Raw genomic sequence first — 18,447 nt, forward strand, 5'->3', positions numbered from 1 at the left:
GGTATACAATCCAAAATGTTTTGTTACACACTGTAGATAGTTGCTTATCTTCAGGCGCATACTCATTTTGTCCCAATGAAAGTAAACAAACAAATTTATAAACAAACGGTCGATATATTTCAGTTCACATTGAGCCACCTAAATGACAACAACGTTTTGAATTTAAGAGAAGAAAATATACAACATATTAGACAATATAGGAAATAAATTACTTTAATATTATAATGTTCGCGTAAATATTTTATTCGTAGGTTGGTGAAATTTGAGAAATTCGTGAAAACATTGATATCGTACCGCTAAAGTGTTGTCATACGGTCATACACCTCTCGGTCTCATTGATCGGCAGTATAAAGTATTATTAACTTGCTTTTATTATTTCTCTCTAATCTCATATCTTTCTTTCTTTCTTACTCTTTTTTTCATAGCTGTTTACTTTAACAATAATGATAAAAAATAATATAACAATTATGAAATATAAGGGACATGCACTGTCTTCTTTACACGCCGTAGGTACAATTATTATTCTTTGGTACTCGTATTTTCTATTCGCGTACAAAAAATCCTACCTCAGATATTATTTTGCAAAATTATCGATTAATTATTATATCATGTAAGTAATTAATTTATTATTATTACTCTTTCTCAGTTTAACAAACGTTTCGTTAGATAGGATTCGTCTAAATAAAATGCATCTAGTTTTCTTTTTTCTTTTTCAATGTTTCGAGTCATATTTCGTATGTTTCGTTATAATTATGTGTCAACAAAATTTGTAATTGCAATTAAAAATAAATATGAAACCTTAAGAATCAATTCCAACGTGAATTTTTGAATTTTTTTTTTTTTTTAACTTTTAGAAGACTTCAACGATTTTGTTATACTAAACCCTTTTAATTATCAAGATTTTTTTTATTTGTTTTTTTACTTTCTATTTCTTTATTTTCTTTCTATCACTGTCTCTCTCTCTCTCTCTCTCTCTCTCTCTCTTTCTCTCTCTTTCATTTAACCTTTCAAACTTTAAATTCGTCGAATAACAAAGTAAAACAAGAGCTAAAAATCTGCACAATATCCACAACGTGATTTAAACATTTCTCTCTTTTCATAAATCTCGCAAAAGTTTCGTAATTGGAATTACTCCTAAAATACACTATATGATATGGTCTAATTAACGGGACGCTCATTATTTTTTTTTTTCATTTTTTTTTTTCATTTTTTTCATTTAAAGGCGCAATAATATCATCAATGAGCGATTTTAATCGAATTATTTTTCTTTTCTTTTTTTTTTTTATCTAAAACTTTCCTCGAGACAAATAGTGTCCATTATAATCGACTTAATAATAAAAATTAAATATAATAATAATAATAATAATCATCATCATCATCTTAATTATATAATAATAGCAATCATGTATAATCGTAATATTAATATATTAATTATAATAATAATAATAATAGTAATTATCATCATTATCATCATCATCATAATAATAAGAGGAAGAAGAGAACGCCTGAGGCGTATTTATTTTAAATTAACGATCGGTAATCGTCGTTTAATAAAACGAATACACACGATCAACAATTCGAATTCATCTATCGTACATTCGAATCGTGAAATTTGATTTCACAGTTCTCCCCCCCCCCCTTTCTCCTAAATTTTTCATTTCTCTTTTTTTACTAACGTGTTTCATCGAAATTTTTTAACGAGAAAATCTTTTTAAAAAAAAGCAAGGCTTTTCCACGTTTATCTAAAAAAACATTTCTACTCACACGAAAAAAAAAAGAAAGAAAAATTTTCCACGAGAATGAGAAACTCATTTTAAAATGGGGAGACTAAACATTCGAATGTACTCGTGAAAAAAAAAGAAGAAACTAACGATATATTTTTTCTTTCTAACGAATCATGCGAATACGTTATCGTGAAAAAAAAATTGTCGAATTTCCATTCGTCTACAATATACAGTACAATATACAGTACTTCTTTTTTATGTCGTGGTTATTTTCCTTTTTTTTGTTCTTTTCTTACAACATGCCATCGGTGTTACAAACTCGGGGGCAGTTGACTCAAAGAGGCAGCTTTTTATTTCATATTTTTTTGTTTTTGTGAGTGTTTTTTTTTTGTATAAACTTTTAGCGTTTTCGAAAGACATCGTGGTCCAGTAGCCATAGCCCAGCATCCACAATAAACAGAATGGTGATAGTAGTGGTGTTGGTGGTGGTGATTGTGGTTTTTTGGTATTTTTTTATTTTATTCGTTAGGATCCGGAGGTCTTTAGGGATAATCATGGCGTACATACACACGGACATCTTTTTTCTCTTTTTTTTTTTTCATTTCTTTCTTTTCTTCCTCAATCCTTTTATCTTCTTTGCTTTTCTTTGTTTTGCTCGTTTACTTGCTTGCATTCTTTCGGTCGTTTCAATTCATTCGCATAAAACTCTTGCACGTAATGTCCGTCGTATATTTAAAATACGCTGAATAAAAAATGATAGTGACCTCGCATTTGAGTTACGATTAATTCGTAAATCAGATATTTGTTTTTAATTCGCGGCCATCGAAAACAATCAACTTCTGATGCAGCAGCCGCGTTGTTTCGGTAATCATGCTGCTAAAAGATTTTTTATATTTTTCGGTGTGTTCTCTTCATTCAAATGTTTCGTCGTGTAACGCAACGCGTTTAAAAGACCCTCACTTTTGTATGGTGGTTGATCTTTCAATAATTTTACACAACCCTTTACCTGTAATTTCAAACAAAACGTTCATTAACAAGATTTTCGTTTCATCACGTGAAAAAAAAATGTATCCATGAATTTATTGAAATAATTATTATTGATCAATTATAAATATTCATTTGTTTTACGTTATTGTATTTTAATAATTTTTGTCAATCATAATCGAAATCCATTAACACGTTTATGTAATTTCATTTAAATAATTTTTTATTTACTAATTATCAATTATTTTTCAAAAATCATACTTCTACTTAATTTTGTGTAAAGATTTGTATTAAAATAAACCAAATGAATTATTATTATATCATATATATTAATCATGATTAGAATTTATTTATAAATAAAATTATATTTTACTCACATCAACGTTCGAACCTTTGACGAAAGCACCCTGTGGATGAACATGATCGTAAAGTATAACCAATCCTACCATAACTCTCAATACGAATAATTGAGTTTCTTCTCGTTGAAACTGGGCCAACAGATTTCTACGAAATAAATTAATGTTATATATACAAATATATTTATATATATATATATAATATGATAAAAGTTTGAAAACTTTTATATACAAAGTTATTTATTTCACTTACGGATTTTCCAACATTCTCAAACAGACTTTAGCCATCGTCCCAAGAGTTTCAGTTATGTTTTCCCTCGGAATATCTTCGTTCTAAAATTATAAACAAACAATTTTTTATCATTTCAACCAATCCGTACAAAACGAAACAAATTTTCTTAACAATCTTACAAGAGGGTAGCATAAATCATTTAATTGTATAACTAAATTGAAAAATCATATTCTTAAAATACCAATAATAAAAAATACAAGAAAGAAAAATAAAAAAAAACAAAAAACCTTATGAATTTGATTAACTAAAGTTTGGTTTCTTGTTTTCGAAGTATTGTAATTGGTTGAATATTTTTGAAGTATTTTAATGATAAGTATACGGGATAAGTATGACCGTATAAGTATACGGTCCTGAGTTTAGAGAAATTAAATGTTTAGCAGAAATATCGTTCTTGGTAGACAGTGGTGTATCGATTTTTGCCTGAAACTATATACCTAACGTTTACCTAACTGTCGCTACCTTCCATTATTCCATATAATGGTTCAAACTGAGCTCGTGTAATCTGAATTCCAACATCCGATGCCTGTCAATTTTCTGCTCCACCAGAGCAAACAGTAGGATCGATCATTTTTTAATTCTAGTTTCTCTCTTTACCCTTTTTTATATTACAATAATCCTACCACAAACACTCACAATTTCTTTTATTAAACTCAAACATATAGTATCACATAAAAATATAAATCATATTCGTAGTAATTTGAAAAATAAAATCAAAATGTCAATTAACGAGTTGAAAGTAACAAAAAAAAAAGGTTCATTAGTTCATTGATAATGTTTCAATGGAATATCTAATAACTGCAATTTATAAAAATGAAAAAAAAAGGAGATATACAATTTATAAATCAACAAATGTGTTCGTACAACAAATTACAGTTTAATGGTAATTTTGAAAAAATTGAAATGTCATTTGATCTGTTGCAAATATAAAGAAGCTCGTTGTTCCTTGATTGTTAACGTTTGAATGGAAAGTCTAATGGCCGGAAATAACGTCAATGAAAAAAGATAAAAAGTAAATGAAAGTATCTTCGATTTGGTAAAATGGAACAAAGTAAATAAACGAGAGACCACTTAGGTTCATCAAGAAAGTAATACTCGCGTGACTCAGCTAACCCAACACACATAAGATACATACATACATTTTTATATACCAAAAATATATATGTGTATTATATATATATATATACGAGTGTATATATATACATAGGATAAATTTATGTACAATATGGGGTCCCAATATATATATATATATATATATATATATATATATATATATATATATATAGATATGTACATGTATCATGCAGATCATTATTCGTTCTTTAATAAAGAGGAACTTGTTCTTGGTCTCTCTTATAACTTTGTTAATTATGTCTTTGTGATAGGCGTTACTAACGAAAATTCATTACCAACAGGATTATCTTGCTTAAGTAAAAAAAATTAGTACCCCGCACCATTACTTTCTTGCTAATTTTATTTCTCTACTTTCGATTTTATTTTATGGTTTTCACTTAATAATAGAAGAGAGTAATATTATTTTGCATCATATTTAAAGAGATATATTTTCGTAATAAATTTAATTCTTAATTGGGATTATCAAATAATATATTATTTCAAGATTTACACTATGTCTCAAGTATACTAATTAAATTTCTACTAATTAAATAATTTACATAAATTTATATGATACTTTAACGTTACTATTTTACATTCTAAAGATAAATATTTTCGTAATAAATTTAATTTTTAATTAAAATGTTCAAAAATATTTTTTTTTCTAGATTTACAAATACTACTCGCCTACTTAATTTATGTAAAAAAAAGAAAAAACATTATTCAACGTATTCAAAGAATAATTTAAAATAATTCCAATCGCGTGTTGGAATATTTGAATAAGAATAACCTACAAATGTACTATAATAATTATAATAATCTATGTATTTAGGTCTACAGTTATACGTAGGAATGTCCTAGATATCGATAGAATCAAAGAGAGAAGAAAAAACAAAATAAAGTAAAGGGGAGACTTGAGAAGAAAGAACTTACGTCCATCAAGAAGGTAATGGTTGCGTTACTAAGGACACGTAGCATAGGGGTTGCGTGGGCGTAAAACAAGGACATTCGGTTAGCCAACTCATTCCCAACAACGAGGTCCCTCTCCGCATTGTCCTGTCTTGTCAACGATGCCCTCGTTAACGTTCTACGATAATAACTAAAGTCATTTTGGATTGCTGGTGTTTTCATTTTGTGCTCGTCGAACTTCAATACGAATTCGAGGATTTCGGCTAGTTGTTTGACCAATGCTTGTTGGGTTTCCAAATGTTGCGTTGGTGTTAAGTTACCGGAACATAATTGTCCTAATATTTTTGGTACCACGCTTTCTAAAAATTAAATTAAAAATAAATTTGAATAAATATATTTAACTGTTTGTATTAAAAATATATTTAATTGTTATTTTTTTCCTTTTTTAAAGATCATTTGGTGGGTGTACATCTTATTTTGTAACATGGAAATAAAATAGAAAGAATAGTAAAGGAACTACTTTTGGTATTACACTTTTGTTTATATTAAGAATATTTTATTTTGTCACAACATGGAAGAAAATAAAAAGAAAGAATTTAAACAAAAAAAAATGTACATACCTAATTCCAAAGAAAATTCGTAGAATCTTTTGAGCTTTGCTACGAGGGGTGCTACGGTCAAATAAGCTTTTCGTTGGCACTCTTCCGTAGGGGCCGATATTGCTTCTCTTATTTCTTTACCGGCTCCTTTGTAACATTGAATCTCTTCTAAAATAGATTCGGAATTTTTCAGGACCCTTTGAACGGCATCGAATGTCTCCCGTTCGATATGCGATGGTTGTGCGTCTAAAATCATAAATTAACAAATCAATTTTTACATAATTATTATTTCAAATTAATTGCTTTAAATTATTTAATATCAATTATTTTTAAAATCATATAAAAAATATTACAAGTTCCAGAAAAAAAAAGAAAAATAACACAGATGTGAAAAAAGAAATATATTAATTTTAAATATCAAACAAATAAAAGCAAAATAAATAAAAATGAATTGCAACTTACTCTCGAAATCCAAAAAGACGTCGTACTTTTGAGGCGTGCAACAGGTAGACTCGTCCCGAGCCAGAAGACTCAAAAAGCTTTCCCATCCTGAATCCCCAGTACTTTTTGGTCAGGATCGACTTACAACAGAAAGGGCATCTAAAATGATACAAATTAACGCGACTACTTTATCCAATAATCTGTATTAAAAAAAAAAATAAAAATAAAAAAAAACAAACAAGAATAAAAATTATACAAAAAAACCTACGAAATAAAAGTCAACGACCTAAAATCGAATACTCAACGATATATAAGTTAATACTAACAAAATACGTATACCTAAAAATAGACAATAAATCCAAAGAATGATAAAAGATTCAAGAATTGAAAGCCAGACGGTAAAGAAAGTATAAAAAGCTCTTTTCTCGATAGACAGCTTGGCAGTTATGAAACGTTAATCTTGCATAGAGGAGATACGAACTGGCGCGTTACCTTCGAAAGGGGTAAAAGGTGAGGAAGAGTAATAGAAGGAGAAGGTGGAGGAGGAGGAGGACAATGTATAAAAAAAGAAAAAGAAAAAGAAACGTAGTGGGAGAAGTTTCTAGTTATCTGTATCGAAACGGCTGAATAAATGGATTCTGCGAACTCGTCGATGAGGGATGAACCTTCCGGTAATTCCGACAAATGAAACTCGCTGCTGACCTCACCTGAATGTAGTCTGATAATGGAAGGAAGAGGAAGAGGATTAAGTGCAGCCGGAGAAGGAGGTAAAGGAGAATGAAGAGGAGATAGGAAGAGGAGGATGAAGAGGGGGTGGTACCTTCAAACGATCTTTCACGAACCTATTAGCTACGAAATAATCGACTAAAAAGGGGAGAGAAGAACCGATCCCCCAAAGATAATTGCTAAATTTATGGTGGCACGTGAATCGATTAAAATTACAATCAATCCTGGTCTACCACACACTTACACACAGCCTATGAATTGCCGACATGTATCATTTCCGTTCGAGTATAGTTACTTATAGTTAAAATTGTATATGAATATACACGAGTATAGAACACATACGCATACACTTGAATTACATTACATGGAATTAATATATTCGTGTTAATGTTTGTTCAACGATTGACACGACACGATTTAACTCGTTGAGAATAATTAGAAAATAATTATTATCTTTATGTATGTGTTTGAACATTTGTTTTTTAATCAATTGGATAAAATGTTAAAAGCAATATTTCTTTAGTTTTGTTAGTGTTAGTGTTGTTATTATTATTAGTATTATTATTATTATTATTAGTGGAGAAATTGATGCAAACATCTGTCTTCTGTAACCATTCGCGTAGTCTCGCAGGTGTTATTATTGCCATACGTTAATATACACTCTAAGGAAATTGTATTTACGTGCTGCTGCTGTTGCTGTTATACAGCATTTTGCTTTTATAAAATACTCGATCGATAATACTTTACGTGACTTTCTTATCTGAAAGTTCCCAGTCATGGTTAAATCTTCTCTCTCTCTCTCTATTTTTCTTTTTCTTTCTTTCTTTCTTTCTTTCTTTCTTTCTTTCTTTCTTTCTTCCTTTCTTTCTTTCATACGTATGGTGAAAATAATTACATGTGACACACAACATAAAAGGGAACGAATTACGGTAGTTCTAACGGTGAATGATTTAAATACAGGATGTCCCAAAAGTCGCTTTACCTAAATAAGACTTAATAAAAGGACTAATAATTAATTGTTTGTAGTTTTAATTTGTATCATTATAAAATATTGTGTATTCATTTCGAGATACTCGGTAAGGGTATTATATATTATTTTATAAGGTGTATTATATATATATATTATTTTTTGATTAAATAATTAGTATAATTTTATAGGAGTATTATATATATATTATTTTTTGATTAAATAATTAGTATAATTTTATAGGAGTATTATATATATTATTTTTTGATTAAATAATTTGGATAATTTTATAACGGTATTATATGTATTAATTTTTGATAAAATAATATTATAATTAATTATAATTTATCTCTAAAATAAAAATTTTTTAGTTAGAGTTTTGCTAAAAAAAAATATGACAATACTGCAAATATTTGTTTAAGAAAAAATTTCTAATTTTTTAAGGTCATTAAAATAAATTTTAGGACGCACTAAGCAGTAATAAAATATTCTATATTTTTTATATTTTTTATATTTTTTACATTTTTTTATATTTTTTTTTATATTTTTTTTAATATTTTTTTTATATTATGCTTTGTAAACGAGAATCTCTCCTAATATCTATTACAACGAAGAATTTTGCCCTCATAAGAGAAAGAGAGAGAAAAAAAGAGAGAAATAAGTTCGCAACACGCAAGAGATCTAAAATTATACGCAATGAAAATCTTGTCGAGAGAAATTTCGTCCTCCTCTCAACACTTATTTACACTTACTTACACGTATACGTTACATACACACCTCTATACACATATGCATGCACTTATGCATACATCACGAATGATTTCACAAGTGTATTGAATTATGCTTATTACAAGAAATTTAAGCACGTAAACAACGTTTGTTTGCTAAATCTTTCATTAATAAATGTTTCTATAAATTTATTTATATAATTAATTATTTAATGTAATAATACAGATAATAAGTTGTCCCAAAAGTTTCTTTCTTTTTAATAATTCTACTGGCACAATATTTTTTATGTTGAATAATTTAAAGTATAATAAAAGATAAAATAAAGTAGAATCGATATTTTTTAGTAAAAATAAAACGTAAAATATGTAAAAATAAAAAAAATATATTAGTTATACAATATTGTTCAACTTATCATCAAAAAAAGGAAGAAATTTTTGAGACGACCTAATATAAATTACATAATAATAAAAAAATAAAATAAATAAAATAAATATATAAAAATAATAATAAACAAAATTACACAAATAATATGATAATATGATAATATAAATATATATAATTAATTAAATAAATTAATTAATTAACAGTATTAAAAAGAAAATATTGGAAAAGGTGTGTATATGGATTCTATGGATTATTGTTAATTAAATTATTATGGTGTTGTGTAGTTACGTTAAAACGAACCTAACTCCATGAACGTTTTCTTGATTAATCGCACGTTTATCGTACTCGAGATGCTCGATGCAAGTCTACTCGAAGGAATCGTGTTTGAAATTCTATCGTCGATCGGTTATCGATCTTCCACGATTTATATGAACTCTCTTTCTATTTCTATATACGTGTGTGTTGTGAATAGCAACTTCAATTCGTTATCGAGGTTAAGATTAATGGACCGATACGTTGGATTTTTGATCTGTCTTATTATCGATAATAACAACTAATCCGATAAAAAAAAATATATATATATTGAAAAAATAATCAAAAGTCAACTATTAATAAATTTTTTAATCATTTGTATGTTCAAGAATAAATTTTTGAAATTATTTTTTACATAAATGTATTTATTATTAAACACGATCAATGTTAAAAATGAATCATTGAAATAAACAAGACCAATTATCGAATATTTCTAATCAATTCAAAGTAATACTATCAATGGAATTAAAATAGGATAAATCGATGAAACTAGTACGTTGCTCTTTACGAACTGGTCTTCTAGGAACAATGAACTTTAGTGGTTATTTTCCGATCACATATATGTGACTCTATCTGTGTCATCCAAAATTAAAATTTAAATACGATTCAAAATGATGTATTCAAATTTGACAGTACCGAAAAATAAAACAACATAAATCATAATAAAAAAAAACTAAAGAAATTTTTTAGATAAATAGCAATATCAACGTAGAATAATTTTAATATTAATAATAAATAAAACCAAGAAAAAATTATACGATTACGTACCCAATTTAATCATCCTAAAATATATTTACAAATCTAACAAACAAACTCTACTATACAATCGTAGTAATAGTAGTAATAGTAATAGTAATAGTAATAGAGTAGACAAAAAAAATAAAAAATAAAACGACAATCCTTGTGTAATAAATTAGAAAAATAAAACACAAGTATGAAAAGTATTTTTGTTTCACGAATTAACGAGACTCACCGTTGCGAAATCGCGTCGTAATAATTTGTAACGACGACGCATGATATTTTTATTAAAATGTTAAATAAAAAAAATAAAAAATAAAAATAAAATGATTATATGTATCGTATAGGTAAAAAAATAAAATAAAAACGTTGTTGAACACCGGTCGAGAGAAAAGAAAAAAGAAAAAATAAATAGAACAAATGTCACACTAAGGATGATAAAAAATAATGGGAAGGTGGTGTTAACGCGTCGTTAGAAGTTAGAGCAACAACTGTCAGTCGGTGCAAGCGGCCATGTTGCAGCAGAACACGGCGTCGCGACGCCGCCGGGGTCTTTCTAGTGGCGCGGGGTTCGAGTCCTCTTCCTTATTTGGTAAACGGCGTCGGTGGCGGTACGTTCGCGCGAAAAATCAATCGCGGGGGTTGGTTTGTTTCCCTTATTCAACGAGAAGATGGCGTACCATTTCCCTTAGCCCTTTTCTCTCTCTCATCTATATATATATATGTATATTCAACTATACGAACGCGCCCGAATTTCGAATTCCATTCCATTCCATTCCCAATGGTGGATCAGTATGTTCTTACCAACTCAATGTTTAAATTTAGTTTCTTGCTATCCAGGTCCTCTCCAACTCTCTCTGTCTCTCTCTTTCTCTCTTTATGTGACCTCAAGTGATCTCAAACAAGCCTGCTATCTATCTCTTCTAGATTTAACAAAGTATTTTAGATATTTTTGAAGGAAACTATTTATCTACCCCTTCTTTGGGCTTCAATTTTTCTTTTTTCTTTTTTCTTTTTTCTTGTGTTCGTATGTTTTTTTTTCTTTCTTTTATTTCTTTTTTTTTTGGTTAAACCATTTGGAAGTTAATTCGGTATTGCTTTTAAAACTTTGACCGGTGTAAAAAAGAGACTGTTTTGGATTGATTGGATACATTTTTAGTCTTCATGTTTATTTTATTTTTTTTTATTTTTTGTTAAATAGTTTTAAAATCAATTTTAGTCGTTTTTAAAACTTCGATTGATGTAAAGAAATTTTTCAAATTGATTGGATATATTTTTTTATGGTTCTAGGAAGTTAATATTTTGAAGCTTAATATTTATTTAATTTAAAAAAATGATTTTAACGTTTTAACTGTTTGAAAAGTATTTGATGAATTTATATAGTTCAAAATATATTTTTAGAAAACTATGCGAAAATTAGTTTGATTTTATTTTACTTTGTAATTAGTTTTAAGTATAAAATCAATTTATTGGTTTTTAAAATGTCTCAGTAATTTTATATAAATCCTGTATTCTATATTTTTTGTTTTACTTTTATTTAAATACAAATTATCGAAATAGATATTCGATCATCGACAAATTCTTGTGGTATCCAACTATAGTTCCCGAACCAATTGTTATTCGTTTTTATATAAAAATGATGAAATACTTATGCAATTCTATTGCATTTCTATTATTAAGTTTCAACAAAATGTTGGACAATGATGGATAAATTTCTATGACTATTATCGTCGTCAAACGAAAAAAAGAAAAAAAAAATAAACTCGAGATAATCGATTAGTTCCCACATCACAAACATTGCACTTATCGTTCGCTTTCCACGTCAACGATTATCCGGTATTGAAATGCAAAATTCAGTTTTGATAAGAGATAGATAGATAATACCAAAACATTATTCATATATTCGATGATAATATAAACTACTCGTAAAAATTTGTCTGATAGAAATTCTGCAGATGAAAGGTACTCACACAATTTTTTTATTTTATTTCCTTTTGATGTACAAGAAAAAAAAATAACTAAACAACCAATCGTTGAAACGTTACAAATAAATTAATATTTAAATAAATAATTAATAATTAATAATTTGTAATTAAATATTAATTACAAATAAATTAATTAGTAATTATTTATTTAAATATGTAATTTAATTATCAAGATACTAAAAATCATAAACAAAAAAGTTCTATTTCAAAATTATAATAAATTATAACAAATCATATTAATAAATTAAAATTACTAAACAAAATAAAATAATAATCATACAAATGTAAAAAAAAAAACAAGTTCTTGCATTAATTTCCGTGCTAATTAATTCTAAAAAATAATTTCTTCGATGTAGAAAAAAAAAATAGAAAGAAAAAAAAAGTGGGGTACGGAAAATAAGAAAAGAAAGGGAAAGAAGAAGACGACGCAACGGATTCACTTTCACGACAGGTGGATCGAGGTGACCTTACTTACTTACGAGGTCCCAACACAATCACAAAAGAGTATGTCGATGTGAAGTGACGTAGATTGAGTCATGCTTCGTTGAAGTTCTATGTCACTGCGGAATGTCTTTTCCATATACTTTTAATCCATACTTTTTATTCCAAACCTCTTTCTTCTCACCGTCCATTTTTTCCCTGTCGTCCTATTTTATAAATAAATAAATAATAAATAAATAAGATAAATTTTCACTCTACATATACGCTGATGAACTCGTAAGTAAGTTTTTAATATAAGATGAAGTATATAAATTATCTCGTAGATAGAAATAAATAGTTATATATAAGATAAATTTATTTATCTTTTATACGCCTTCACAATTTCACCCCACGCCCCCTAATTTTTTTTTCTTTTTATTTAAATAATTTATGCTACACATTCTCGAAAACCAGTTAATATAATATATACATACGAACATACGATTTATCGTCTAACTATCCAAATTATCTCTGTAAACCGTTAGATCACGATTATCTTATCCTTGTTGGTTTTGATATAAAACAGTGTTCAAGGCACCGTGAAATTTATTAAAGACCATATCCGTACTGACGTCATTCATCTTCCTTCTCTTTCTATATCCCTATATTCCTGTACACAGGTTTTTTATTTTTATTTTTTTTTATTTTTGACGTCAATCACACAAAGTTGCCCCCATAACACAAAGATAGATATTTTTACTAACTAATCCGAAGGAGCAGACCCTTTGACCACTAGGATTATGCAATCGAGCGTACACCGCAAGTTCTCTCGTCCTACTTGAAGGGATATGATGTGTATGTGTATGTGTATGTGTATGCATTTGCGTTTACGTGTATATTTTTTATTTTATTTATAGACCTTCTGAAACATATTTTAAGGATCGTATAACGATAATAGATCAAACATAATTTTTTTTTTCTACATTTTTATTTTTAGGATCGGATTTTCTTCTTTTCCTTTTTTTTTCATCGTGAAACTTGAGAACACTTTTATCGGACTATTTTTGATTTTTTTTTTGTTCTTTTTCCCATCGGTTTTCGGATAAAAAAGCCGATGGATATCTCTCGCGTTCCATTTTATCGTCGAAACGGACCGCAGAGAATCGACCAATGAGAAAGACAGAGAAATGTGTCGAAGTACATATATATAAGAGAGATGCATATACAAAAGCGATGCCCTAATTAATCCTTCATTAGGTACTACCCACTCTCTGACCAAAAACCCTTTTTATCGATCTCGCAAAATCGCGTTTTGAACGATCCCCACGTTCCATTAGCACTCGTTACTTACACAAATTTCCTTTTGCCATTAACATGACGACCGACTTTTCATCGTGTCGTTAACATTATTACTTTATTATATTATTATGTCACATATGCGTCTACTTTTATTAGAAAAAAAAATTAATGTATGTGATAGTAAGAATAATTAATAATAATTACAATAATATATTATATATATATAAATAATAATGATAATGATAATAATTATTATTATTACATATTTTTATCATATGTTATAATATTAATAATATAACATATTATTTATTAGTATTTTAGTATTAGTTATATTAGTAATTATAATAATAATTATTTACAAATGCCAATTTTTAGAAAAATCCAAGTTCCATTAATGTTCGTAACACTTAATGTAATTTCCTTTCACCATTATAAAAACCAAAACACATAAAATAATATGACTATTCCATTATAATCTTTGAATATCACGAATTTGTGATATTCATCGTTTATCATTCATCAGATTTATGCTATGAAAAAAATTCAACGAAAGAACCGATGAATGAAATTATAAAAAGAATAAGAACGAAGAGAAAATAGGAACGAAAATGTTGAATTTTATTTTTTTTTTTTTTTGGCCAATTGATAGATCGAACAAGGAAAAATTTAATCCAGTCAAATCAAATCAAATCAAATCAAGTCAAATCAAATCAAATCAAATCAGATCAGATCAAATCAAATCAAATGAAAATTCGTGAAATTTGTTCGTGCGTGAAATCGTTTTCAATATTACAAACCCCCAAAAAGATTTTCTTTGAATGTTCCTACAAAAAAATAGAAACATAAAATAATTACGAATAAAAAAAAAACAAGACAAAAAATAAAGGAACGAATAATTGATTTCAATCTGTTGAGTATAAAAAAAAGAAATATTATGAAAAGAATTAGTTGAAATCAAATCAAATCTAGTTAGGCTTTGTGAAATCTAATGGAGGAACGAATAAAAAAATCTTTTTAAATATCAACGAATATATATTGTGTGATGAACAAATTTTTGCACCTCTCTTTGAACGTTCAGGATTGGATAATGGTCGGAAACCGTGGGCGAGGATAATTGACACCTATTAAAGGCCTTTTTGTGCATCAATTCCAGCAAATCAATTGAATCCCTTCTCTCTCACTCTCACTCTCACTCTCACTCTCACTCTCTCTCACTTTCTCTCTCTCTTTCTGTTATACTTTTTATCTATCTCTTTATTACCCTCTTCAAAGCGTTACAACGCAGATACTAAGTGGGATCGATCCAATTCAATTCTCTTCTCTTCTCTTGTAGTACTCTATCAATATTCTCTCATTTCCCAATTAAAATATCAAATAAAGTACATAATTAACAATGATTAATACAAAAATAAATAAAAATATTAAATAATAGAGAAAATAAAATTTGGCTTACATTAGAAAATTAGAAAAAGTTTGAATTGGAATACAAACAAAATACACAAGCAACTTAGGCATTGATATTTTCCTATTATTTTATTTCTCAATTGAAGTTGATTTAGCTAATTAGAAAAATTAAAATTCACACGTACTATCAATATTATCCCCTATTTTCTATTACCTTTTTTTCCATTATAATAATAAAAAATACGTAATTAATTAGTACACGAAAAAATTGTAAAAATATAAAATGAAGGTAAGAAAAATTTCATTAAACAAACACGCGATAAAAATTCGTATCAAAGTACAATAAAAAAAAATATATACTCTCACAGTTTGAATTAAAATTCAAACAAAATACACAAGTATGTTAGACATCGGTATTTTCCTATTATTTTATTTTTCAATTGAATTTGATGTAGCTAATTAAAAAAATTATAATTCACACGTGCTATCAATATTATCCCCTATTTTCTATTACCTTATTTTTCAATTATAATAATAAAAAATACGTAATTAATTAGTACACGAAAAAATTGTAAAAATATAAAATGAGTTAAAGAAAAAATTTCATTAAACAAACCCACGATAAAAATTCGAGTCAATGTACAAAAAAACAAAAAATATACTCTCACACATTTTTCAACTTTACAATGTTTTAAAAAAGAAAGAATATGTGTATACTTTTTACTGGCCTCTCTATTTCCAGAAAAACGACTATCCGAACTTGTCCCATTGACTTTTCTCGTCAACGTGTTTTCCGCGATGGAAAAGTCGAAAGAAAGAAGCAGCATAAGTTTTTCGTATAGCAACACACCTGCCTTGTTTTCTTCCTCCTTTTTATTTCTTCCTTTCCTTTTTTGACGAGACACATCGTTAACGATCCCTACGCTTGCTGTATCCAAAAAATACACAACGTCATGAGCTATAATATAACCACACATCCCACACACACATATATAAGTGCATTCATCCAAAAATCATTCATCATACATACACATGTATGATAAGCATGATAAATAATAAATGATAATCATACATACATATAAATACATTTACACATCATACATCTCATACATTCATTCGTATAATAAACAAATAATTATACAAATAAATACATTTATACACTTATACATAAATTCATAAACATATGTGTCAAGCAAATAACAAAACACATAAATATAAATTCATACAAAATACATTCATACATACATATTATGACAAGCAAATAACTAAACCCATAAATATATTCATACATACATATATACATACATTCATCCATAGATATGATAAGCAAATAACTATACATATCCATACATACACATATCACCATCATACGTTCATACGTTCATACGTTCATAAACGCACATATACACATACATATATTCATACATAGATCCATAGATAAGATAAGCAAATAACTATACATATCCACACATGCATATATGGAACTGTATAGACAAATAAATTCAAAGCTATGTATTGTAATATATCGTATGTATATGTAAAACGTCTGGCAGTGTCACTTTAAAAAAATACGAGCACCTCTCGTCAACGCCTCGCGAGTCTTACACGGGCAGGCAACGTGCGTGCTTAATAAGGCGAGCATATATGCGACTTAAATGTCACCGAAGCACGTAACCCGCTCATACTCTCTTCTACGAGCTCGTTCGTTCGCTCCAGCACGCGCGATACGCTAACTCGCTCCTTTGTTGGACGATTTAAACGTGTCAGTTCTTTTCCTCCTATGGCCCTGTCCTCTTTAACAACCGGGCAAATTAATTAACACGGATACGTAGAAATAGAGAAAGAGAGAAAGAAAAAGGAAATCATCAAAGTCACGTTTACGGTTGTTGAAAACGAACAAACTCGTTTATTTCTATCTATCTTCCAAATTTTTAACATAACATTCATTCCTTTATCAGATTTTTTTTGTTTGTAATTTATAGAAGTTTACGTTTACTATCGTTGAAAACGAACAAACTCGTTTATTTCTATTTATCTTCCAAATTTTTAACATAACATTCATTCCTATCAGACTTTTTTGTTTGTAATTTATAGAAGTATGAATGTTAAGTGTAGGAATGTTTTGAGTTATATGAATTTACATGTATGTAGGTATTTTTTAGTGTAAGTTTTGTTTCAATTTACTCTCGGAACTAGATGATGATATGTTCAAAATTTCACACATTCATTTATTTGGAACGTATTTTATTTTTAAACGTATACGTACGTAGTAATGATATTTTTGAGTTATACAAATTTATGTCATATCTTATTGTAAGTTGGTTTATTGTAATATGTGTGAAATGGTGCCTATTATATTCGATATTTCACACGTCCATTTATTTTGAAAACAGTTTTGAAACATTTTAATATATGTGTATACGTTATAGTCATGTTTTGAGTAATATAAATTTATGTAGTATTTTAGTAGGTTTATTGTATTACATATTGAATGATGTTATGTTCCAAATTTCCCACGTTTATTTATTTAAATCATATTTTTGAAACATATCAATAATTACTTGCATGTAGTTTTCAAGAATTATTTTGTTTGTGTTATTTTTATCTCCTAAAAAGAAATTAATAATTTATTAATATCAGAAATCGCGTTTTAAAATTTCAATAATATTCTATAATATTGTTTTTAATATTTTTATTAATAATAAAATATTAAAAAATTTTCATTTTTAATTATTTTTAATAAATATATAAATATATATTTTAATATATATAATAGATAATATTTTTTATAAATATATAAAAAATATAAAAAAAAATAATATATATATATATATATATATATATATATATATATATATATATATATATAAATAATATTTTATATATTTATTTATATATAATAATATAAAAAATTATATTTTATTTTATAATATTATATAATAAAATTTCCTTGCAAATCTTTGGGAATATTGCAACTCGAAATTGTCCACCTTTAAATAAAAATAAAAAATGAAATATATATAAAAAGGGAAATAGTATACAATAACATAACAGAAGTCAAGTTCATC

The 18,447-nt window shown here is 27.4% G+C and overlaps 1 protein-coding gene and 1 long non-coding RNA gene across 2 annotated transcripts; one reads left to right on the forward strand and one right to left on the reverse strand.

Annotated features, from left to right (window-relative positions):
* Window positions 1-950: 950 nt before the first annotated feature.
* On the reverse strand, window positions 951-6,545 carry LOC107067884 (CYFIP-related Rac1 interactor B; the record flags this gene model as incomplete). The annotated part of the gene is made up of 6 exons (XM_015323802.2): window positions 951-2,730; window positions 3,086-3,212; window positions 3,318-3,397; window positions 5,400-5,734; window positions 5,996-6,220; window positions 6,437-6,545. Coding segments are annotated over 6 exons (1,014 nt in total), but the record flags the coding sequence as incomplete, so codon positions are not given.
* A 209-nt stretch (window positions 6,546-6,754) lies between these two features.
* Window positions 6,755-8,811, forward strand: LOC149031069 (uncharacterized). The gene is made up of 2 exons (XR_016178116.1): window positions 6,755-8,245; window positions 8,300-8,811. It is a non-coding gene; the product is annotated as an uncharacterized LOC149031069 (long non-coding RNA).
* The last annotated feature ends 9,636 nt before the right edge of the window (window positions 8,812-18,447 follow it).

The sequence above is a fragment of the Polistes dominula genome, unplaced genomic scaffold, assembly GCF_049000335.1.
Source record: "Polistes dominula isolate Pdom_NZ unplaced genomic scaffold, Pdom_raw_medaka contig_12, whole genome shotgun sequence".
Taxonomy (NCBI): Eukaryota; Metazoa; Arthropoda; class Insecta; order Hymenoptera; family Vespidae; genus Polistes; species Polistes dominula.